Below are 25,377 nucleotides of genomic sequence, written 5' to 3'. Positions count from 1 at the left end.
CTTTCAAGAATCTCTACTGCTCATTAACAGTTCTCCAGGGTGATCCTTCAGTAACCCTGCTTATAATGACTTCATTGGAAGTTCTTATTTTATGGTTCTTTGAGGTTATTTTTATATTTTAAAACAACTGTATCCTTTTAAAAGTTTAAGAATAACCACATGAGGTATAAGAATCCAGATTTGGGCTTCCATTTACTATATAGCACTCTCAGTTTTAATACTTCTCTGTGACATTAGAAAATGTAGGCAGTCTGATCTGATAATCTGTCTCTCCAGGTGTGCCATTTTTCCCTTGCATTTTGCTGAAGTGTGTTTGATCAAAGTTGCTATGCAGGCATGATGTCAGTCCACTTGAACCAAGAATTTAGCACTTAGTTTTACCTTTCCCATTGGCCTTTCAAAATGAAAAATAAATGAATACATTATGTATGGTTGGTAATATTCAATATAGAAGACCAATTTTTTTTTTTAAGATTTTATTTATTCATGAGAGACGGAGAGAGAGAGAGAGGTCAAGACACAGGCAGAGGAAGAAGCAGGCTCCATGCAAGGAGCCTGACTTGGGACTCTATCCCGGGTCTCCAGGATCATGCCCTGGGCTGAAGGCAGCACTAAACCGCTGCGCTAGTAGCGCAGGCTACTAGTAGGCTGCCCTAGTAGACCAATTTAAAGTTAGGTTTAATGAGTATATATTAAAATACAACAGGTTTTCTCCATTAGTTCTTAACCATCAAGGGGATACTATCTTAAAGTTATGTAGATATGACCCAATATTAACATAAAAGAAAAATATAAAAAAAATATTAACTGGAACTTTCCATCAATCATGCTTCCACTAAAACCTTTTTATTGTTTTGTTATTCGGATTGAGACAAGTGCTGTGTGGTGTTAGGACCTCTCGTTCCTAACAAGGTGACTGCTTCATCCTAAAGGATGAGTGGCTTCATCCTCATGAAGTCTCAGGCAGTGCCACAGGGCATGGAGTGAGGAGTTTTAAATGCTAAGCTGTGCCAGCCCTTCAAGACATGACCCTCAGAGTCTTCCTTTTAACAGTCCCAGGGAATTGGCCTCCAAAATAGTCGCTGCGCCTCATGGACACTGTCCCTTAGGAACCAGGCAGGCTATGGTGAACAAGGAGAGGATTTTCTGGGACTCAACAGTTCCACAATTTGTGGATTTTCTTCTGTCAGGAACCAGTTCTCTTTTCCTTTCTTGGAGGTCTTTACTCCCCACTAGAGGTCACTCCATTGCTAGATGCTGCTCTGTTTACCAGGGGCTCAAAGCTCAATGTTCCATGCAGGCTATCTTCAGTACAGTAGAGAGCTGTCCCCCCCAGAGCTGTGCCCATCCTCAGGAAGGTGTAACTATTGTTTTTTGAGTCTTTAAGTCACTCAACTAGTAAGTACCTGAACCAGGGTTCTGGCAGTCTAGCTCCAGATACATTCTGGGTGAGGTAGCCAACCAAGCTCTTTTAACAACCTCTGACACTAGAAAAACTGCCTTTCTAGAGTATTATACACTCCTAAAAATAGTCCCTCAGGAAAATCAGACCACATTTTATCTTTTTCCTTCCTGTTTTTTCTACCTTGAAAAGCAGTCTTCACTATGTGAAGCTTTTATGTTCATTTACAGGGGAACAGACTCAGCCCTCTGTGAATCTTGAAAGATACTAGTTCAGTGTTCATACTCATACATTAGTGTTTATAACTCTGCTTGTGGAATGGTTCTTACTACACAGTACCTTTGGTAAATGCTCGGGGCCCTTATTAATGCATGGTCCAACAAACTCTTCTGTAAATAACTTCTCACTGTCCTGATTGCCTGAGCCACCCAGACAGGTGATCCCAAGGAAGATCTTATTTTTTTTTTTTTTAATGGAAACATTAGGCATCTTCAGACTTGACTGTCTTTTAGTCCAAATCTTTAAGCCTCCATACCAGCAGTTGCACTCCTGGCCATTTGTCCTAGAGAAATGAAGATGTTTGTTCACTTAAAAATATGTACCAGAATGTTTTAGAAGCTTTAACATAACACCCCCAAACTGGAGACAACCAGATGTCCTTCAAAAGGTGAATGGCTTAACAAGCTGTGGTAGACCCATACCATACAATACTACTCAGCAATAGAAAAGAGTCATACTATTGATATACATAACAACCTGAATCTTCAGAGAATTACGTTGAGTGAAAAAAAGAAAACCAACCCCAAAAGGCTGCATACTGTATGGTTCCATTTATATAACATTCTTGAAATGACAGGTCTAGAAATGGAAGACAGGATTAGTGGTTTCCAGGAGATGAAGTGGGGTGGAGGTGGGAGGGAAGTAGGTGTGGCTGTAAAAGGGCAATATGAGAGAGCTTTGTGGTGATGGAAATGTTCTGTATCTTGACAATCAATGTCAGTATCCTAGTTGTGATACTCTAGTTTTGTAAGATATTAACATCAGGGGAAACTGGGTAAAAGTACACAGGATCTCTTTGTACTATTTCTTTCAACTTCATGTGAATCTCCAATTATCTCAAAAAGTTTAATTAAAAAATCTTTAGTCTTCTTCACCCCTTGAACCATACTTATGTGTTCTGAGTTACTTTCATAACTTCTTGAGAAGCTATTAATAGATTTCTAGTGATTAAGTTCTAATTTGGGTCTTTAGACGCTTTCTTGGCAGGTTTCAAGTATAATTAGGTCTAATGCATTTGTATAATATTAAGTTTGAAATCACATAAATAAATCTGTAATTTGATCAAATGTACTTTCATATGGGGCTTGTCATCAAAAGAGAATGGCAGGGATCCCTGGGTGGCGCAGTGGTTTAGCGCCTGCCTTTGGCCCAGGGCACAATCCTGGAGACCCGGGATTGAGTCCCACGTCGGGCTCCCGGTGCATGGAGCCTGCTTCTCCCTCTGCCTGTGTCTCTGCCTCTCTCTCTCTCTCTCTCTCTGTGACTATCATAAATAAATTAATTAATTAAAAAAAAAAAAGATTCAAAAGAGAATGGCAGAAGCATTATATTTCTTGTGAATTTTTTTAAGTTTTTATTTAAATTCCAGTTAGTTAACATACAGTATAATACTAATTTCAGGTGTACACTATAGTGATTCAGCAATTCCATCCAACACCCAGTGCTTATCACAAGTGCACTCCTTAATCCTCATCACCTGTGTAATCCATTCCCCCAACAACTGACCTTCTGGGAACCATCAGTTGAGGAACTATCTTACGAATTTAACAGGTCATTTGAAAAGGTAACTATGTAATCTATAATTCTATCTCCAAATGAGAAGCAAAGCTTGTCCTTTTCATAATGTGAACTGTACTCTCTTCAGAGTAACACTTGCACCATTTTAAGATTGAAAATCATATATCAGAGGTAGGCCTTAGTTATGGAGATTCAACCCCAAGTGGTCAGTATAAAGGTACTATGCTTTGGGTGAACTAAGAATATTTATGCAAGGAAATGGATTAAGTGGCTCAGTAATTTGAAGTGTGTCTAAATTGGTACATATAATTTGTCAGCCCTCATCTTCCAGTTTAGCACTGATAACCCTTATGATTCAACTTGACTTACATATTTAAATGGAGCCTCATAAAATAACATTATTTCCCATACAAGGTTTTTTAAAAAGGGATTTGATAATATTGAGCATGAATGACCAGTAAAAGTTTAACCTAAATCTCATCCTGAGCTACAAATTCAGGTTGTAATCTTTATATCCTACCACTTCACATAGTATCTGTCACATTTTGAGCACATAGTAACTGTTTTATGAATTAATACTGATTTTTTTGGTGGTCCCCTGCTGCCTGTGCATGACCCTACTTCCATGATTCCTCACAAGAAGAGTATGGTGGGGCAGACAAGGTCCTTGAGGTGTCTCTGAGTGCAGAGGGGAGTTTTGAAGGGGTCCCAGCAAGAGCATAAAGGTGGGGCAGCAGCACGTTTCAGGAGGAGCAAGACTGGCATGTGGAAAAGATGGCAAATAGACTTGAGCTGATTTTTCTTTCACATTGAAGAGCAAAAGGGGCAGAAGAACAGTCTCATAAGGAGATTTAAGTTCTAGCATTCAAGATGGATTAGAAATACTTTTCCTTAAATGTATCCTGCTTGGTTTAAATATAAATATTGGTTGTTTTTACTTTTCCTCCCATGCAGATAGCATTTTAATTCTAAAAATGCTTTTGTGGGCTACTCTGAGACCTAGCCACCATTTATAATGTGAAAAGTATGCATTCTGAATCCCAGTCATTTAGAATCTATTTTCAGAGTCCAGTTTGTCTTCTACTGATGGCACATAATTTGATTCTTTTTCTTTTGTCTTTCTGACCATGCTTTCTTGTTTGTGGATAACAGAACCACTCCTTAGTTCTGTTCTCCCTTTTCACTGCCTCATTATTTGTCAGTTACTACTAGCCTCACAAATTGGTGCCTTACTCATAGATTTTCTGGAGAATATTCACAGGCCCCACCAGCTTCTCTATGTTTTAATAGAACAGCTAGACTTTCTTCATGTTGCACCCTTGCTATAACTCAAGTTTCTTTTTACTATAGATCCTTGCCATCACATTTCTGGATATTCTGTTGAACCTACTTAAGAATTCAGAGAAACTGCTGGGTGACCACGGAAAGAAAGATCTAATCTTCACGCTTACGTGAGTATTTTTCTACTTTCAACTTCCTCACACTATGTGAAAGCTTAGATGCTTTGTTTTATGGCACATTCAGTTCTGTGATCAAGATAAAAATGTTATCTATCATTGGCCTTATTAAATTTTAATGTAAAGTTAGTTTCTCAAGGACACAATGAAAATCACAAAATACACCACACTTATTCTCACTTAAAAAAATAAATAAGCAAGAAAGGCGTTTTTTTCTTCCACTGAGCCAACATTCAGAAGAATCCCAAATCCTCAAACCACAAGAATTCTTTCTGTGTTAGAACCAAAACTATCAAGTAGCTTGTTTTTCATTATCTATTCTTAAGAGAATTTAACAAAACATGTTATCTCTTGAAAAGCACTTGATATGTGGCATTTTATTTTTTAAAATGCTTCTGATAACTTTGTCCTTTTTTAAATGACTGAATTCTGTGACTACTGTAGGGGAAAATTGGGAGGTTACCCTCGAAAGAGAATTCTTAACTATTTTAATGAGTAATTTCTCCTCAATGGGTTAATTTCTTTAAAAAGCATTATATAGTGTCATAATCTGAAGTCTTTTATCTTGATCTCTGTAATTCTTAATCATTAGCAGATTTCCCAATTTTGGAATTATCCTTAATAACTCCTTCTCACCCATTATATGCAGCATGTCATTAAGTTACGCTAATTCTATCTTCTTTGTCCCTCTCCAGTTTACTCCCTTCTCTCTGCCACTGCTTTAGATCAGACTGTCATCATTTCTTGCCTGGATTTCAACAGTGACCTCCATCTCCCAGTCTCTAGCCTTGACCCACTCTAATCTAACCTTTCCCTATTGCCGACAGAGTAATCTTTCTGAAAGACTAACCTAATAAGACCATGCCATTTCCTTGGCTTGACATCTTTCAGTGTCTCCTTACTAAAATTCAGTATAATAACCCTTATCATAGAGTTGTTAGGAAGATTAAGTAAAAGTCATTTGGTGCCCTGGGTGCGATGCCGGTCTTAGAACAGGCCTAGTGTGTGTTAATGTTTCTCCTTTGCACAGAGAACCCTTGGAGGCAGCAGAGCTCTCATGGAAAGTAGCCCACCTCTAGAGGGCCTGTGGCTCTGCTGGGAAAACCAGGCTAAAAGGAGTGGTGGCCAAGAATCTCACCAAACTCCATAGCCATGCTTTCCTGAATCCCCTTGAGGTTAGACACAAGAATAGATTAGTCTAACATCCGGTTCCATCAGTGTTCCAGAAAGAAAGGCTTTGTTGACAGATTACAAGCCAACCCTGTCTGTGACTCAGCTTTTGTAACTGTAGAGTCAGGGAGTCATCTCTATAAACATATTGGTCTCTGCTTTTGTGTTTTCTTCTTTTGGTTTGTTTTCTCTTCAGTTTTTTAGGTTTGTTTTGCAGGCTTTAATTTTTCCTTAAATGGACCAAGAGGGTGTCAGGGAGACATACACACAAACCAAGAGACTGCTGGGGCAGGGAGGAATCAGAGAAAGAGGTATGGACACTGGTGAAGCTAGGTTACTCAGAAATGAAATTTGGAGTGGGCACATTTCAGATTGCTGCCTTTGTGCTGCCTCTGTATTCCCAGACAGACCTGTTTTTCTTCATGTCTCCGGCTTTAGACAATGGGGGTTTGGCAAAATCTGATATTTAGATAATCACAGAATAGCAGAATAGAATCAATACTGTAAAGAAGACAGTCTGAGTTGATTTCATGGTATTTCCAATTTTAAAATTCAGTTTGTTGCTTTTCTTAGCTTTTCTCTATGAAAATTGGAAGTTTGTGCTATAGACAGAACATTCAGCAGGTCTTTATTGAATATGAATTAAGTTATTTCATTGTTTTTTTCATGCTGATTTAGTTAACTTTTGACCATGTAGAATATCTCAAATATAATGAAAGGCAAATATGTGAAAAATATGCTTTGTTTTGAGTTAGAATCTCTACCAGCAATAGCATGTGTTTGAAATTTAAGGATCATGTTCTATATGTCTTCTGATAATGCAGTAAACTTAAACTTAAGCAATTATATCTTGCTTACCATTAACGATCTCTCTTAATCTTTTTACATAATGAAAAGCAAAATAGAGCTTTATAGTAATTTAATTGCAATTTTGATCAAGCAGATATGAAGAAAATAAGACATTGTAATGGGAAATAAAATACAATTGATAACTTTGTTGTTTCTTTTTGGTGAGGTAATTTATTAGAGGCAGGAGGCTAAGAAGGAAGAGAAATAGTGCTTCTCTAAATGACTTCATTGTGGTGATTTAGTTTGGCTTTCCCAAATCTCACTCACCTTATGCTTCATTACAGGCATATTCCATCCACTTCACCAGAATAATGTCCTACGTTTTTGTAAATGATTCGTCTCAGACTAATGTGCCCTTGCTACAAGCCTGTATTGATGGAGACTTTAACTATTCCAAGCGGCTTTTGGAAAGCGGCTTTGACCCAAATATTCGTGACAGCAGGGGCAGAACAGGCCTTCACCTCGCAGCAGCCAGAGGGAATGTAGACATCTGCCAGCTGTTGCATAAATTTGGTGCTGATCTTCTGGCCACAGATTATCAAGGAAACACAGCTCTCCATCTCTGTGGCCACGTGGATACTATTCAATTCTTAGTTTCCAATGGACTCAAAATTGATATTTGGTAAGTTCTCTGTGGTTTCTGAAGTCTAGTCATTTCCTCACATTAGTTTGTCAACCAGTGGTCCAATCTGAGTCGATCAATTCTGCTTTCTCATTGATCAGCTGCAGTGACAAGTTCAACAAGGAATGGAGGACAAGGTAATCTCATTAGAGGAGTGAGGAAACAAGAGGCTGACTTCTAGATTTATGCTGAAGCAGCACAAGTTTTTCTATGAAGACAGTGGTGAAGTTCTGCTACTAATTAATCATGTATTGTCAGACAAGGGAAAAAGAGGAAAGGAACTAACATTTTTTTGAAAATCTGTGCTGTGTTTACTTACATTCGCTCATTTAATCCTTAGAATGAATAGCTCTTGAGGTTGGTGTTATCTTCATTTTACAGATGTAGTAGTTGAGACAAGGGTTTAAACAAAGAGGCCACACAGCTGGAATTTGAACCTCATTCTGTCTGATTCCAAATTGTTAGTCTTCTATCATGTAATATACCATGCTAGCTTCGTAACCTCTCTGGGTCTCAGAGTCCTTTTTATAGTGAGTAGTTTCAAGAAGTAGTGTTTTAGTGATACCTTGTCTCTAGAGTGGAAAAGGTTTCAGACCATCTTTAAAACTGAGCTTGACCTTTAAACTGCACTTATATGTTGCCTTGATTATTGGTTCTATACTATACCTAAATCTGAAAAAGACGGCAGATGTAATGGATAGATGTGGTGGGAATTGGCTATGGGACTCACTGCTGTTTGGCTATCTTCTCTTATTAGTGTTAAATAGCTAGGTGAATCAAAGTAGCTTATTTAGTTGCTTTGGGCTTTTATTTATTTTTAATCCTTAAAAATATGTATGCTCTATTGCCATAAAATGTAAATGTCAGATAAGAATGAATCTAGAATCTAGAATTTTCCAATTTTTAAGAAATTGCCCTCTTTTTCTTTTATTTATTCTCAGCTATTTACTCTTTTGCCTCTGTGTTTTCTTTCCTTTTTCCCTATAAGGAAAAAAATAGGTTAATTCAGAATTCAAGTTCCAATTCAGTCATTGGTTCTGCTCTGGGCTTTGAGTCAATTCAGCCCATGCCTTTATCACTGAGATCTACACAAATGGGTACTAACAATATAATCCAGGTGTATAATGACCTCTTTATATTTATGAACTTTTTTAGCAACCATCAAGGTGCTACACCCTTGGTTCTGGCAAAGCGCAGAGGAGTGAATAAAGATGTCATCCGATTGCTAGAATCTTTGGAAGAACAGGAGGTGAAAGGATTTAACAGAGGAGCTCACTCAAAACTGGAGACCATGCAGACAGCTGAGAGTGAAAGGTACTTAACAATTTAATTTTTTAAGGGGCAAGTCACTTTAAGTCCTTGGATCTTTTATGACAACTCTGTGAGCTTTCTATTTATTTGCTTTCAAGTACGGAGCTTTGATACACTTTCTTTGAACTTTATATAGGCCCGTATGGCTCCAGATTACAATTGAGAGGCTATTAACAGAAAGTACTACGTGCCCACATGCATGTACTGTTCTGTCTTCCCTTGTGCAAGGAAGCCTGCAGTATTGTCAGCACCAGGGACAAGAGGTGGTTAAGAGCTGAATATGAGGGAAGGACACAAAAGTTTGAGAATTTTAAGTGCAGGTCACAAACAGAATGGACTTCAGAAAAGGAGAAAGATAAGTAAGGCTAGGAACTTGGACAACATTAGAAGACCAGAAAGGCCATTTGAAAGGCAGGCAAGTGGAGTGCTGGGGAAAAGTAAAACAAGAAGAGAAATGAAGACTAAACACACAGTTCAGTAATGTGAAAGTGAAAGTAACTTTCCCATGAGTTGGAACAAATGACATTTGGGCTCCTATCAGTAACTGAAGCTAAGATGTAGCAATGGATAGGGCCTTCAGTATCTCATTTCTCATGTAGGAGCAGTTTACAACACAGTTCAGGGAGCTCTGAAAAGGTGACAAACTGTCTTTCCTCCTGGCCCCACTGGCTCACCAGGTCAAGTGCATAGGTCAGACTGAGTTGTGCTAGCATGGAGTCTGTTGGCTGCCATGGAGTTTCAGCCTTCCACAAACTACAAGGTAGGAAGGATGATCAACCTACTATTGTTTCCTCTCAAAATTTTCAGTGGAATATATTTCAAGGGCCTTCATCAGCTGTTGACCCAGGAGCTTGACTGATCAGGACTTAGAAATAAGATCATATAGTCCATTCCGACTGTTGGGATCCTGGTTTCTGTGAGCTCTAATTGAAATCCTCTCTATTTTTTATAGTTGACCCTTAATTTGATTCCATTGTACCAGTGATTGCTTTCCTTCCTCTTCATGTGCTGGCTGGCGTACTCTTTGGGAACCGTGAACTCCACTCTCACACTTAGGACTGTCTGTTTAGATACTTTCAAGAACTTACTACTGTCCAAAGAAATTAGAGTTTTACTTGTAGAACAGTGCATGCTGCTTGTGACGTATGATTGAGAGCTGACAAGTAGATAAAATAATCAAGATGTCTAAGATACATTGACAAGCCCCTTGCTGTCATCCATGTACTCTGGATTGACAGATGCCAGAAGCAATATGACAGCATTGAGTTTTCTATTATTTGTAAAAGATCATATTCTTCCAAGACTACTTGAAATTTATTTTCATGAATACTTTAAGCTTCTTTATCATGAAAAACGTCCAAGAACGTGTTTTTGCTTAGTATGTTTTTAGCACCTCTCTTGCTATATTTTGTTAATAGCCAGTTTCTTGGCACCTCCTTATCAGAAATATACTTTTAACTTTCTTTTGCCTAGGTTGTGATTAGTTACTAAGCAATAGAAATAGTCATCTGAGCTGCTCTATATGAAATATTTACTCCTGCTTCTTTCACAGATTTGTATTATTTATAGCATTGTGTAAATTCAGTTCTTAAAAAAATTGAACTACTAATACTCATACTACCTAGTTGCCGTATCTTACTCCTGCCGCTCAGTATCATGGTAGATATGTGGTGGTTGAAGTTTAAATTAAAAAACTTACAGACAACATCATTGGTCATTAGGCAAATGCAGAGCAAAGCCATAGCAAGTTACCACGTCATACCAGTAGAATGGCTATAATCAAAAAGATGGAGCAACAACAAGTATTGGGGAAGATGTGAAGAAACTGGAACCCTCATACATTGCTGGTGGGAACATAGAGTAGCTGCTTTGGAAAACAGTCTGGCAGTTCTCAAAAAGCTACACAGTTACTATATGACCCAATAATTCCACTTTAGGTATGTACCCAAGAAAATTGAAAACATGGGTTCATGCAAAAACTTGTACATGAATGTTCATGGAAGTATTATTTATAATAGCCCAAAGGTGGAAACTACCCAAAAGTCCATCACCTGATAAGTGGATAAACAAAATGTCATCTGTGCATCTAGTGGAATATTCCACCATAAAAAGGAATGAACTACTGATATGTGCTATGACATATATGTGCTATGGATGAGCTTTAAAAGCATGCTCCATAAAAGAAGCTGGTCAAAAAAGCCACATATTGTATAATTCTGTTTATACGAAATGTTCAGAATCAGCAAAAAGAAAGTAGATTAGTGTTTGCCAGGGGCTTGTGGAAGGGGCAATGGGAAGTGATGGCTAAAAGGTACAGAGTTTATTATAGATGTGATTAAAATGTTCTAAAATCAGTGGAGATGGTTGTATAACTTTGTCAATATAGAAACCACTTAATTGTACAACATGAATTTTATATGTGAATTATACTAATAGAAAAGAGGAATAAAGCTTAGTGGGATTGGCTAGCACGTGGCATTGTGGCAAAGCTATGTGATGATTAGCAGAACATAAAGCAAGTTTTGAGTATACTTAGTATTTTCTATCACCCTTAGGATTCTCTGAGATATAGCATAACTTAAGGTCCTATAAATCAAGATGATGAAAAATATTTTCCCACTCCCCCATATATCCTAAATTTAATTATTTTTAAATTTGTGGCTATAGCATGTCAAAGCAGTGTAGATGACACATGTACAAAAAAATATTGCACACACACATTATATATTTTAATATACAAAGAAAAGTTTGGATGTCAAGGAGAGTGCCGCATTAGGAAGCCCACTTCCTATGACTAGAGAAGACCTCTAATACCAGTAAATGCTGAAGGACCTCTGGTTAAGTGTCAAGAAGTAAAGTTAAGTTGTAGGTTAAATAAAAATGCTAGTTTTTGCATGGTGAACCAGACTGTAAGAGAGTGTTTTATTCTGTTTTTATTGTTCTATGCCAGATGGTTGGAAGAATATGAAGAGAAGTGATTTAGGAAGGGTGGTAAATGACCTTTTATAAGCAATAGATAGTTGATGCATATGATTATGGTCATTGTGGCTTTCATCTAAATGAACCCGTTATTGGACCTGTGTGTTGTGACATAATTGTGGGTGCTAATCCCTCAGAGCTTTGAATTCATCAAAATGTGGCCTTCCAAATACCAAAGTCAGATATCGTGGTTTCTACTTGTAGGGGTCATATTTCTCGTTGATAGAGTTCTGAAAACCAGAATCAAGAATCATTGTTTTTATGGAACTTGTATTGCCTTATTTTCAACTAGATTCAGCCTTTATGCAGAAGCAAAATAAACTTATTTTGTATTTTTGTACAAGATATAACTACAACCAGCTGGAGGAAGCTATTAGGAAGAATTCCTAATGACTAGGCCTGTTCATATGTGCAACAGACTGAGCTAAGTGTCCATTTTTAGAGGATTACAGTTAAAAGAAGGAATTCCTTCATTGGTCAAGTAACTGAACTAAGTGAAAATTCCTTTAAACCTTAAGATTCACACACTGTATAAAAGTGAATCTAAAAATCTATTTTAGATTTACCCATTTTTGCTTATTTTCATCAATATGCATTCTCAAATTATGAATCTTTGTTTCAAATTCTTCTAAATTTAAAGTAACCAAAATTTGGTTACTTAGGTACTATGAGTTTGAAACCACTCATTTGACCTACAGTCAAGACTTCTGCTTCAGACTTTTTCATTAGAAGAGGATGTTTAACTCTGACTCTGCTGGATATAAACCAAGAAACATAATCATCAGGGCTGAATTTATAGTTGAAAGTAGATTGTCCAGATACACACAGATGCATACTTCAGTACATGAATGTATGGGAGGGCACATAGATCAGTTTTCTTCTTATAAGTATGGCGGCTTGTCTTTTCTGAGTAAGTCTGTTGCTGTTGCATCTTTCTGAAATGGGTGGAATGTGTTGTTCATGCCCCTTTCCTTTTTCTCTGCTCCATTCACAGCGCCATGGAAAGCCATTCTCTCCTCAACCCCAACCTGCAGCAAGGGGAAGGAGTCCTGTCCAGCTTCCGAACCACATGGCAGGAGTTTGTCGAGGATCTGGGCTTCTGGAGGGTGTTGCTCTTGATCTTTGTCATCGCTTTGCTGTCTCTTGGCATTGCCTACTATGTGAGCGGGGTGCTCCCCTTCGTGGAGAACCAACCTGAACTGGTGCATTAAACAAGCTCATGGGGGTGAGGTCAATGCCTCTTTCCTGGCTTCTACTGTTTGCTCTGAGTTTCTCAAGTTTTCTCTTAGTGCAAGGCAGTGAGGGCTATATGTTTTTCTTTGTGCATTTTTATGTATTGAAATCCTTTTCAAACAACATGTTCATTTGAACTAACCACATATCATAGTCAAGTATACTTCATCCTAAAGCTACCTCTGACTCAGCCCAACTTGTTAGGAAAGCCTTCATAAAGCCTTGTTTGATGACAACGTGGAGGTAACTGAAGAATGATAGATAAAAGAAGAGATGAGGAGAGTCCTTACTATGGAAATTTTCCCCTAATGTGGGACCAACTAAAGTGAAGTGTTCAAAATGAGAAAGGTTTTCTTATATGATTTTACTTTTTGTTAGCTGGCCGGTTTTGGGTTTTGTTTATTTTTGCAAGAGCCCCTTTTTTCTTTTCCTTTTTCTTTTCTGGGAATAGGGGAAAGAATGAAACATGAAGCTTAAAACTTGAAGTGCTTTTTTCACGTCCTGTATAGCAAATCAATATTGTGGGAATCTGTTTGGTTGATTTTAATATTTTCGAGTCTAGTTACAAACCAAACAGAACTTTTGAAAATGAGCTATATTTTCTTCAAAAATGATTGATTTGATCTTGTATTTATTTGTTTATAGGATAATTTTGGTTTTCTTTTTTGTAAACTGCTTTGCCTGTTGTTAATATCTGTGAAAAAAGAACGAGTTCATTTTGTTCACTTTTCAGTTTCCCCTAGTGTTTATGTCAAAGGTCTCCTGTTCCTCAAAAATACAGTCAGAAAACTCTTTCTACTCAATAGTTATCAGGGAAAGATAATTCTGACATCTGTCATTGTCACTGTAATTCTGTAGTCTATTATTATAGTGAAAAATTCAGTTCTATAGGCTAGCTGTATTGTCACAATTGTATCACAGTTCATAATTATTTTACATGCAGCCCTGTTTAGAGGCCCTGTTAGAATTGTCATAACAGTCCCATCTGTGTCAGTAATTCTCTGATGCAAGAACGGATGGAGCATTTTTGAGGTAACAGTGCTGAGCACTACTGTACTGGGTGCCATAAACTCTTTACAAATGGTAATATTATGTAAATTGAAATCTGGTCCTGAAACTATATTGCAGCTTTCAACAGTGTGTTTGAAGGCCTCCTTTGTTAATGATTCTGTTATGTGTAAATCATATTCTTGAGTTTTTAAAAAGTATATGAAGAGTTGATAATTATTCATGGAGTATAGTCATAAAATCGTAGTGAAAGAACTAATGGTTTTATTTTTTAGAACAAAGTCATCTAAGCTACTGTTAATTGAATTGTTGCTAGAAGTAGAAACTATAGAATAGGATTGGCATTTCTGTGATTCTTGTTGCTTCTTGATATTTTCTCTTGTATTTATATATGTAGGATTGAGGCATTTTCTTTCATGTAGCTTTATCCTCTCTTAAAGAGCTGTTTAAAAATTCCTGATTTAACTGACTGCTTCAGGATCAGCTTACAGAGTCTTGTTTTTAGGATAGAAACAAAGTAAGTCATACTTGGTAAAACACAGCAAAATAAAAGACAGTGTTAGAATGGAGAACACTAGAACCCAAAATCAGTATATTCAGAATGAAAGCTTTGGAATTCGTTTCCTGTTTGTAAATCTAGATTGAGAAGCAGAATTGGTTAACATTTATGTAAAGATACTGCATTTTTTAAAGATTTTAAGTGCTGGTTTCTTTGTATTTTAATCTTTGCATTCAGCATTCAGTAATACTACCAATAAATGTATTTATAAGTCTCTTAATCACAACCCATTTTCTTAGTGTGTCATTATTCTCTTTCAGTTTAGGGCTCTTTTTAATAGGTTGCAATTGCCTGTTTAAAAAAAGTTTTTTTCAAACCTGATATAACAGGTATATAGAATCTCACATATGTTTGCCTTGTAAGTGCTCTGAAACTAAATTGGGTGAATTGCTTGTGGATTCAAGAGTGATAATAACTACCATGATCAGGTACCTATTGCATATTTTACGTGACATGTCTCATCTCATGCCATAAGTAGGTACCCCAAGCCAAGCTATATTATCCCATTTTCTAAAGTGAGAAAACTGACACATGGGGGGTTGTTAACTGGTCCAAAGTCGACAGAGAAGACAGAATGGAACAGGGATTCCAAGCTGAAGCTGTATCCCCAAATACAAGTTTCTTTTTTTCATCTGCCCCACTGTCTGTCATGCCCTTGACAGTGGAGTCATCTAGAACCCTGCCTGCTGCCATCATAGCTATACGTTACTAAATTTTCCACCCACGTTCCTAAATATGTAACTTTTCCTCCTCGTGTTATGCACCATTTCCCACATCCTCTCAGTATTACCAACCTTTAAAATTAAAGGTCTAACTGGGGCATGTTCAGAAGACCTTCCCTGGTTAACCTTGACAGTCCACTGCTCTGCCTCTTATTTCCTCATCAGTTACCATACTTTTTTTTTTTTGTCTCTGATTACAAGCTTCACGAAAGCAGGAGCTTAACCCATGTTACTATCCTGTCTGTCCACAGTGCCTCCTGTGTTGTATAGAACTCTTTAATACACATGGTGACAGCATTACTTTTTCACCTGTAGCTATATTTTTTCTTTTCCCATGAAACAGCTTTTTACCTTTCACATTTCTAACAGGCTGTGTGTGTGAACCATGTTGGTCATTCTTCCACAGTATGCCTGCCACTGACAGGAGAACCAGTCACGAATGCTGTAGCTCCTTCACATAAGAGCATGCAGGCTCGTTTACCACAGGTTAAAAAAAAAAAAAAGCATAACTGGTATATACTTGATATAGAAGTCCAGGAACAATATTCACCTGTTACTGTTGTTTTGGTTCAGCTTTTTTTTTTTTTTTTCCCAACCAGCCCTTATTCTTTGTCTTATGAAGTTGTTCATGTATGTATTAAAGTGCTTTCAGCTGCTGGAAACCAAATCCAAATTGAAAATGGTTTAAACCATAGGAAATTACTGATTTATATAACTGGAAGTCTAGAGGTAGAGTAGACCCCAAGAGTGACAATCCAGATTTACCTCAGTTCTCCTGTGCTTCTGGCTCTGCCCTTCTGCTTGTTGACCTCATCCTCCAGCTGGTTCTGAGATGAGTTTAGCATTTCCAGGCCTCACATCCATTTGTAACCATGAAGAGAAAAAGAAACTCTTTCCTGTGTTTTTCTCTTAGGAAACTTCCTGCCAGGCCCCCAGCAACCTTCCTCTACATTTCATTGGCTGACATTATATCATGTTACCTATTCTCGTGCCAACCGAGGCCATGCCTGGACAGTGAAGCCTAGATTGATGAACCAGTTGTTGGTGGGGGTGGGAGTGACTGAATTCACTGATTGGCTTGGAGCAATGGTTTAGAAATGATTGGAGGTACTGCTGGCAATTAGTGGGCAGGGACCATAGAAGTTTTATGTCCTCCAGCACATACGAAGTTTTAGCACAACAAAGAATTGCTCCATATGTCACGATTCTTAAATGTTCTGTTGAACATTAAAAAAAAAAACAAAAAAAAACACAAAACTTCGTTACCTGAGCCTTAAACCCAACTCCATTTTTCATTTTTTAGTAGCATTTTAACATACACTGTATTTTCTAAGAATACAACCATGAGATTGGTGAGGGAGGATTCTACTTTATTTTGTTAAAACTTGACAAAGAACTGTACCTGTTTCAAAAAATCATGTTAACAACAGCAGTTACTGGTGATAATTGAGTCACCAATATAATTCTCTGTATATTATGGTACTGATGACTTTATTGCTTCTTCTTGTATGTCTATTCCTAAGCATTTATATATTGAAATACAGTTTTATTATCAATTACTTTCCCTTTATTTTGCCTTTACGTTACATGACTTACATGAAATCATTTTTTTGATTTTAGCAATTGTTACTTTTATCTGGGACTTAACATTCATACTACAGCTTCTCTTATTTAGTTGTCTTGGTATACCTTTTCCAAATCATTTATTTTAGGGGATACACCAAGAAATAGCATTTCTCAAAGTTAATAGAACACTGGGGGTGGGGGGAAGAGGCCAGCATCTGGTTAAAATACCCTTTAAAATTTTTCAGGTCCAAACAATTCCAACTGTGCTGAGCAAAGTAGAACTTTGGGTCAAGCCATTCCTTTGCACTCTGAAGTAGCTTCAAAGCAGTTTTCTAGGGGTGATCTTGGCCTTGCCACAAATACCTCCTTGCCTTCCCTCACAGCACAGATAGGCTGGTATTCTATTCAGTCACCTTGGACTTTGCACATCAAAAACAGACAAGTCCACAGCCCAAGGCATAGGGGCTGTATTTACCGGGCAATAGAGGTGGTCACACTCCAGTTAGATGTCAAGGAATACAATCCAGAGTTCTTGTTGCCAAATACTCATCAAAAACTTACAATGGGGGGATCCCTGAGTGGCTCATGGGTTTAGTGCCTGCCTTTGGCCCAGGGCATGATCCTGGAGTCCCGGGATCGAATCCCACATTGGGCTCCTTGCATAGAGCCTGTTTCTCCCTCTGCCTGTGTCTCTGCCTCTCTCTCTCGTGAAAAAATAAATAAAATCTTAAAAAAAAAAACAAAAAAAACTTATGATGGTATTTACAGAATATTGCTTAGAAAATGTTTATAGATCAGTACTATTCAAACTTTCTGGAATTTCTGTATCTATGCTGTCCAGTGCAGTAACCACTTATTGTGGTTATTTAAATTTTTTTAAAGATTTTATTTATTTATTAACGAGAGACAGAGAGAGAGAGAGGCAGAGACACGGGTAGAGGGAGAAGCAGGATCCATGCAGGGAGCCCGATGTGGGACTTGTTCCTGGGTCTCCAGTATCACACCCTAGGCCAAAGGCAGGACTAAACTACTGAGCCACCCAGGGATCCCCTGGTTATTTAAATTAAATTAGAAATTCTTTATTAGCACAGTTATCTGAGCCTAAAACCCAACTCTATTTTACATTTTAAAGCAAAACTAGCCACGTTTCTAGTAGCCACAAGAAGATATTGTATTGAATAGCACAGATTTTTGCTAAACACTGTGCTAAAGACAGCACTGTTCTAAAATCTATGGGATCGAGTCAGAGCAGTGTAGAGCTACATACTGAATTGTGTTATGACAGTGCACACCCCAATTACTTTTACTAAGCTCTTCATTAATAATTGCTAACATTATACAATGCTTATTAACTTGCTTGATCTTTGCAAATTGCTGTTGTCATCCCCACCTCACAGTTAAAGAAGTAGGTATTTGAGCTAGGTCAGAGTAACCTGCCCAAGGTCACACAGCAGAGCTGGGATTTGTACTCCGGCAGTATAGGACTGGAGTCTCTCCTAAACATCACGCTACAATGCTTCCCTCTGCTTAGCTGGGATGCCATCATTTTCGAGTAAGAATCATCTTGAGGACCAGCCCTGTGTACCCACCCACTGCATCTGTGTAAGGAAAGTTACTAAAGTTACTATTGGCACAGTTCTCTATGAAGACCCCTGAACAGAAGATTTTGCTTCTTCCAACTGCAAGTGACTGCATTTCTGAGCTTTTGCTTTCATCTTATTTTCTCTATGGATTATGTAATTGTCAGGTAGACACCCTCATTCACATTGGTCACTGGAAGGTCTGATGCCGCACTTGGGTTCGCCTTAGAAGCAGGTATAATGCAGGATCTTATGGTGATTTACTAGGACCGCCTTTCAGGTTTATTTTGTGTGCTCTTTAGTTTCATTTTCCTGTTCTCAATGTTCACTTTTTATTTATGCAATTCCATATTATGTAAGCCCCCTTAATTTATTTTTGGATCCTGATAGGGGATGATAGATAGTTATTTTTATTAGTATGAATGATAGGACTACAACAAATTTGTTTCTGGAAACAACAGAAAATGCACTGACCTTTTGCAAACAGAAACAATAGGTTGTTGCCTCCTATTCAAAATACAGTTCTAGGGGATCCCTGGGTGGCTCAGGGGTTTGGCGCCTGCCTTCAGCCCAGGGTGTGATCCTGGAGACCCGGGATCAAGTCACACATCCAGCTTTTAGCATGGAGCCTGCTTCTCCCTCTGCCTGTGTCCCTCTGCCTGTCTCTCTCTCTCTGTCTCTCATGAATAAATGAATAAAATCTTAAAACACACACACAAAATGCAGTTATGGTTTCTGGTATAGCTGCAGTTGTCAGTTTACTTTATTCATATGTCTCTCTGTTCCAAAAAAGGATTTAAGTTCTGCTGAATAAGCAGGTATTATTCCAAACTGTGGAAATCGAATGTCCTGGTTCTCTTCTAGCATTCTGATGAATCATGTGGGAATGAAGCCTGAAAAATGAACATTATAACAAGTCACTATAATCACAGAGTTTGAGAGATGAAGGGACATTAGGAGTCATCTAGGAAGGGGGGAAAAGACCAAGAGGATCCCACAAGAGAGAAAGGATGCTGTTGGGCAGCCCGGGTGGCTCAGCGGTTTAGCGTTGCCTTCAGCTCGGGGCGTGATCCTGGAGACTCGGGATCGGGTCCCACGTCGGGCTCCCTGCTCTCCCTCTGCCTGTGTCTCTGCCTCTCTCTCCTCTCTGTGTATTCTCGTGAATAAATAAAAATAAAATCTTAAAAAAAAAAAAAAAGGATGATGTTGGCACAGTTACGTGGATCCAGATATTATATTATTACTCTTAACCAACCTTCCCTTTTTTCACATCTCCAGCCTCCCCATAGGCTATCAGAAATGTTATTCAAAAATACAAGGATCTGGTGTTAGGTACATAAATATAAACTTTCTTGCCATTGTGTTTTGTATACTTTTATAGTTAACCAAAATACTGATCTAATCAGTAAGTTGATCATGTTCTAACCCAAGAATGTATTTTTCTGTAACCCCAGTCTGTTTATGGGAGAATCACCGTAAACCTATTATCTTCTCATGATAAACACTTTGAGAAATTTTTCACTTCTCAAAAAAAAAAAAATCCACATCAGATAATGCACGTTCTCTGTAAAAGCACCTTACACCGTGGAAATGCTGTGGGGAAGCAAAGCAGAAGGCCTCAGAATTTCCATCAGAGGCACAGTTGTTGCCAAATTTTCACTGGTCAGCCACAGCACTTTTTCTTATTAGAATAACTGTTTCTTCAATCCCATTGTCTGCTGCATACTTTTTTTTTTTTTAAAGATTTTATTTATTCATGAGAGACACAGGGAGAGAGAGAGAGAGAGAGAGAGGCAGAGACACAGGCAGAGGGAGAAGCAGGCTCCATGCAGGGAGCCTGAAGTGGGACTCGATCCCGGGTCTCCAGGATCACACCCCGGGCTGCAGGCGGCACTAACCCGCTGCGCCACTGGGGCTGCCCGCTGTATACTTTTAATTCAAGGTAGGGAGTTGATGGCAGCAGGACTATGAACATGAGCCCCAACTTATAAAATGCCCGCCTGACGGCACCTACACGGCCTTTTACTGCTTACTTCTGTCACATGTCAGACGTGTCTTGTGCGTGTCAAGTGAGCCCTTTGGTACATGTTCCCATGTGTCCTTTCCCACATCTTTGGTAGTATTTTTTAAAAAGCGGTGAGAAATGAGGGAAGATAGAATAACCCACAATCAGAATAAAGCCGTCATTTTATCTGCTTAGGAATCACTCACTTAGGGATGGTCAGTAGAGTCTTCTTGCCCCCCTTTTTTTTTTCCTTAAAGGTTTTGTTTTGTTTTTAATCTGGGTTATTTTTTCACGTTTAAATTAGTCTAAGAATCATAATTTAATAATAAGCTCTGACTTAGGGTACTTCCAACTTGAGATGTACAGTAGTTAATCTACTCTTGAGAAGAAAAAAAATACTAAGTAGATAATTTTTTGTTTTTAGGAATCCTCACAAGTTAATGTGTGCATATATTATTTTACGAACAAATGTATTTCAACAAATTTCTCTTTTTTACAGTATTATTTTATGTGTTTTTTAAATTGTATGGCATACAATGTTAGCTCTACAAAATACTTAATGTATTTTGTATGTGTCCATAAGCCAAAAAACCTTTTTGGAGATTAAAGAATAACTAAAGAAAGCCTACTTCTCTTGTATCTTCATGGTATAAATGCAAGTATTTAGAAGTGTGGCATTGCAGAGTTAGTTATTTTTTCCTATAATTGGGCTAAGAGAAGGTTATTCTCTGTCACAATAAAAATTAATATTCCCTTTCTTTGGGGACTAATTTCTAAATTTGAAGAGTCTGGGTCAGAGTTGGCTGGGCTGTTTCACTGAAATTTCAGCCCCTAAGAAACAAAAATAGGTTTTGGAATAGTTTCTAGGTCACTGGCACAGAAAGCTGGCAAAAAGCTATAACTTACTCTGGATAGTCCTAGTTAGTACAATTCCATTAGTACAGGCTGTTCTTTTAGCCTGTGACTCAAGTTTAAGAGAAAATAAAATGTAGGGATCCCCACATTTTTACCGTGTAGTAAACACTTAGGCTTGGATTCTTCTATATTTTAGTAGAGCCCCTGACTTGGGGAAAGGGAGATCTATTTAATCAAATGTCAGTTCTATATTTCACCTTATTGAACTATTCACATTCATCTATTATTTTACCTTCTATTCCAGTTCTGGATCATGATGATAGAGGAGGCAGTGGTTATACTAAAAAACATGCAGACTTGGGAGGTGATAGATCTCAGCTGTACTTAGTGTGGACTGACCTTGATCAAATAATGTAAGCTTTCTAAGCCTCTGTCGTCATCTGTAAAACAACAAACCTACCCCACAGACTTAACAATGAAAAAAAAAATAATGTATTTGGGTGCTGTGTGTATGTGTGGCTGGCCCTATAAAGGTTGATGGTGTTGTTATTCCTATAAAGAAAACAAGGCTTTAAAAAATTTAGTATGTTTCCTGAAGTCATTGAGTAGACCAAACCAAGAGTCTGTCTAATTCTGGCAATTTTGTGTGTGGCCATTAGAACACAGTGCTTCTCCCATTAAGTGAGTCCCCACATCCGAAAGTACTTGATACTCAATATAGGGACTCAATATAAGTTCTTCTCTCTTGGCAGAATAAATTGTATAGTTTATTGACTGAACTCTTGCTTTTTATGTGTGAATGATCTACACATTATCACACAATTTCGGATTCACTGAGGAAGCTTTAATAACTGCTTTGTTAATTAAAACTCCTGTCCATGATTTTTCATACCGGCAGCCTTATAAGAGCTCATAGAACCTTCCAGGCATCATCTCAATTGTTCTGGCTGCCCCTTTTCAATAAAGGAACTTCTCAGCCACAAAGAGAAATCCCAGAGATCTCCCCAGTGACAGGGAAGAGGAAAATGCTCAGGCTCATGACTGCTAGACTGTCCAATCTCAAGTTTACATTGAGAAGGGAAGTGTACCTTTTAGACCAACTGTGAAGTTGTAGAATGCCAAATGCACAACACCGTGTAAGACTGAAGGGGATGATTTCCATTGAGTTGCATGAAAAAAGAGCTGGATGTGGGTAGCCACACTGACTATATTCTTTTAAAAGGGATTCTTCTCATGGAACTACCTTTGAAGATAACAGAGTAAATGAGAATTATGGAAGCTTATATTTTCTTTATAGAGTTCTTTTTTCTGTTTGAGAAGCATGATATTTTCTCTCATGATTTTTGTATCTGCGATTATGTTGGCAGTGTCAGATCCCCAGAGATGTGGTGACATCATCTTGCCTAATTACAAAAATGTTTTAATGGCTGAGCTTAGAAACCCACTATAATTCTTATGAACTTCAAAAAGTATGTGTTGGTCACATGAACTGGGAATCACTAGATCTTCAATTAAACCTTCTGCAATACTGGAATTCCGGTTCTGGAAATTGGCAGTCCCTGGCCCCAACACAAAGGAGCTCTACCCTATCTTATTTCCTCTTTGACAAACCTCACACCTTTCCAAGGCCTGCCCTGCCCTAGTCTTGGGCTGCATTTGGAAGAGAGAGAGGTTTGAAAAGCAAGGAGTTCTTGTTCTTTTGATCCTCATTCAAAGAGTGCTATAAATAGAATGGGCCTGGAGCTCCCATCCTGCAAAATTACGATTCTCTTTGGACAGACTAAGCATGTATTCTGACCCTCCTCAGAATACAACTTCTATTTAATCAGAAATCTTACTAGAAAAAAAAAAATTTCAATTCCAGACTTAACTGGAATTGAAATTCCCCTTTTCTCCTGCTGATTGAGATTCTTTGTAGTTGTTAATAGAGCCCCAATTACTCAGACTGTGGCCTAACTTTGGTTCACTGGCTTACAACTGTTCAAATAATATTTCCAGCTGTGGAATAAATATAGGCGGTCAACTCATTTCACATGTCAGCCTTTTAAAGTATGTATAGATGTATGATGTTTCTTGATAATTTAATTTTTATTTTAGTTGTTAACAGACTGTTGCCTCTGGGGCACCTGAGTTGCAAGAATAGATATGAAGGAATGAGATAGGATGCCCCACCTCCAGCATTCCAAGCACACACAAACACTCAACTTCGTCTCTCTACCTCATTATTTGCCAGGTTTACATGAATACAAAATAAACAAGACACACCTTTCCACAGACACCCTCTATTTGTGATTGGGAGACAGAGCAGCTTAGTGGGTAAGCACATGGGTCTTGGAATAAGACCTGGCTTTGGATCCCAAGCCTGCCACTCTAGTGGAGTGGCCTTGGGCAGGTCATCTACTCTTCTTCCGTGGCCTCAGCTTCACCATCCACTAGATGAAAACAGTAACACTAACCAGAGGCTCAGATGAGATAGAGTATATAAAATGCTGGATGCAGGGTCTGGTAACTCTCAATTATTAGTATATTTATGATTGCTTTCCTTTAGGCCAACCACTACCTAGAACTGTGCCAGTCCACAATGCTACACTTTAGGAAGCATTTACTTGCAGAAAGGACTTCTGTTCTCCTATAATTGGTCAGGCCCTCAGGCATTGGCTGATTGGATTCCCTGGTGGCTGGATGGCTTCCTCTCTTCTTTGAGGTTTCTTTAAATAATACTTTAATTATTAGCTCAAGAGGAGATTGACTACAGTCTGCCTGTCTCCCTGAACCTTCCCTGCAGGAAGCCCAGGATGTTTGAAGAGCTACAGAACCCTTCCCTCTGAATGTTGAGAGATCTAAGGGCAAGAACTGGTGAAGCAGGGCCTGTGCTTGCCAGTTCCCAACATTTATTCTCCTACTTGGTCCCGGTGCATCTCTGTAGGGTCGCAGAATTGGGATTTTTTTTTTTTTTTTTAGCCGTCCTCACTTCTACAGAGCAGGAAACTGAGGCCTGGAAGCTTTGCAAGATGGTAGCCGGACTAACCTCCAGGTCAGCGCTCTCTGTACCTGGCTGTTATCGCCTGAGCACTGGAGGCTAAGAAAGGAGGGACCCAGACAGCCATACCCCTGTGCCCATGTCCTCTGTGCCAGTGATGCCCCAGAGCGGCATCTCTGAAGTTCTGCAGTTAGAGAAGAAGCGGAGAGACCTCGCCACCAGCCCTCTCCTGTCCATCCTGCCTGGCACACCTGCCACCCTCCCAGTTCCTCCAGCTGAGCCCAGAGGACCATCCCCTCTGAGGGGGCAGGATGCGACCTCCACGAGGCAAATCACATCTATTTGATCTTGAACAAAAGGCTGTGACCATGTCTGAGATGACAACTCCCCATCGGGTGATGTCATGCTGTTTTGTCTCCATGAACTGTGGGGATCCGATTTCAGTTGTGAAGAAAAATGGTCTGGGGAGAAAAGTTACTTCATTCGGAAAATTCCAAGAAGCCATAAATACAGTTTGCATCTGATGAAAGCACATTTGCAGGCAGACAATGGCTTTGGGAGGGAAGAAGTGCCCTCGAGAGGCCAAGTCCTTTATTCCCACCCCCTGCCACCAGTGGCCCTGCTTCTCTCGGGCTTTTGGCAGGACTGAGAGCCATCCCTCTGTCTGCCCAGGAGACTCTCTATACCCTGGTGGCAAGTTGGCTAGGGACAGATTTTCCCTAGTTCTCATCCTAAATTGCCTCCTCCCCAGTTCATCCCTGGAGCGTCTGGCACAGTTGTGTCTACATCCTTGTCCTAAATGGTTGACCTGCATTTCTGAGTTCTGAAAGCAAATAAAAATAACATTTTGTTTTGTTGTTTTCATTTCTACTAGTCTTGCAATCTTTCTTCAATCTTTTTCACTTTGCATATTCTTTTCTTTTTCCTACAGTTGGCATAGTGAAAAAGAGGGGAGAAAACAGAGGATGAAATCCTATTTTGCTTTTCATAAGAAATTTACGAGTATATTTCCTAGTCCAGATCCTCAGCCCTCAGTCAGGAAGGAATAAGCACTGCCAGGAAAGACCAGATACAGAGAGCTTAGAACTGGGGGCAAGTTTTCAAGAGAAGTTGCATCCTCCTGCCTCCCCCACCCCAATAATATAAAAGCAGTATGGCAAGATTATAGAATTTGGGGAGATCAGAGAGTTTTCCCAATCCAGCCCTTCCTTCCATCATTGTGTCTTCCTGGTACCAGGTCCCTAGGTCACTGATCCCCTCATTCTGTCTTCCCTGTTCCTGC

The 25,377-nt window shown here is 38.8% G+C and overlaps 1 protein-coding gene and 1 long non-coding RNA gene across 3 annotated transcripts in view; one reads left to right on the top strand and one right to left on the bottom strand.

Annotated features, from left to right (window-relative positions):
* The window catches only part of ANKRD46 (ankyrin repeat domain 46), a 31,192-nt gene extending 16,579 nt beyond the window's left edge, over positions 1 to 14,613 (top strand). For both annotated transcript variants that reach the window (XM_038555201.1, XM_038555202.1), the window contains exons 2-5: positions 4,550 to 4,650; positions 6,960 to 7,297; positions 8,453 to 8,611; positions 12,582 to 14,613. In XM_038555201.1, coding sequence (XP_038411129.1) covers positions 6,987 to 7,297; positions 8,453 to 8,611; positions 12,582 to 12,798 — 687 coding nt within the window. In that variant the 5' untranslated portion in view covers positions 4,550 to 4,650; positions 6,960 to 6,986 and the 3' untranslated portion in view covers positions 12,799 to 14,613. The remainder of the gene's footprint in view (positions 1 to 4,549; positions 4,651 to 6,959; positions 7,298 to 8,452; positions 8,612 to 12,581) is intronic.
* On the bottom strand, positions 825 to 16,106 carry LOC119874426. The gene is made up of 2 exons (XR_005368437.1): positions 15,875 to 16,106; positions 825 to 1,964 (listed from the first exon to the last, which is right to left on the bottom strand). It is a non-coding gene; the product is annotated as an uncharacterized LOC119874426 (long non-coding RNA).
* Positions 16,107 to 25,377: the final 9,271 nt, after the last annotated feature.

Source organism: Canis lupus, chromosome 13 (assembly GCF_011100685.1).
Source record: "Canis lupus familiaris isolate Mischka breed German Shepherd chromosome 13, alternate assembly UU_Cfam_GSD_1.0, whole genome shotgun sequence".
NCBI lineage: Eukaryota > Metazoa > Chordata > Mammalia > Carnivora > Canidae > Canis > Canis lupus.
This window is presented reverse-complemented; position numbering and strand designations above follow the sequence as displayed.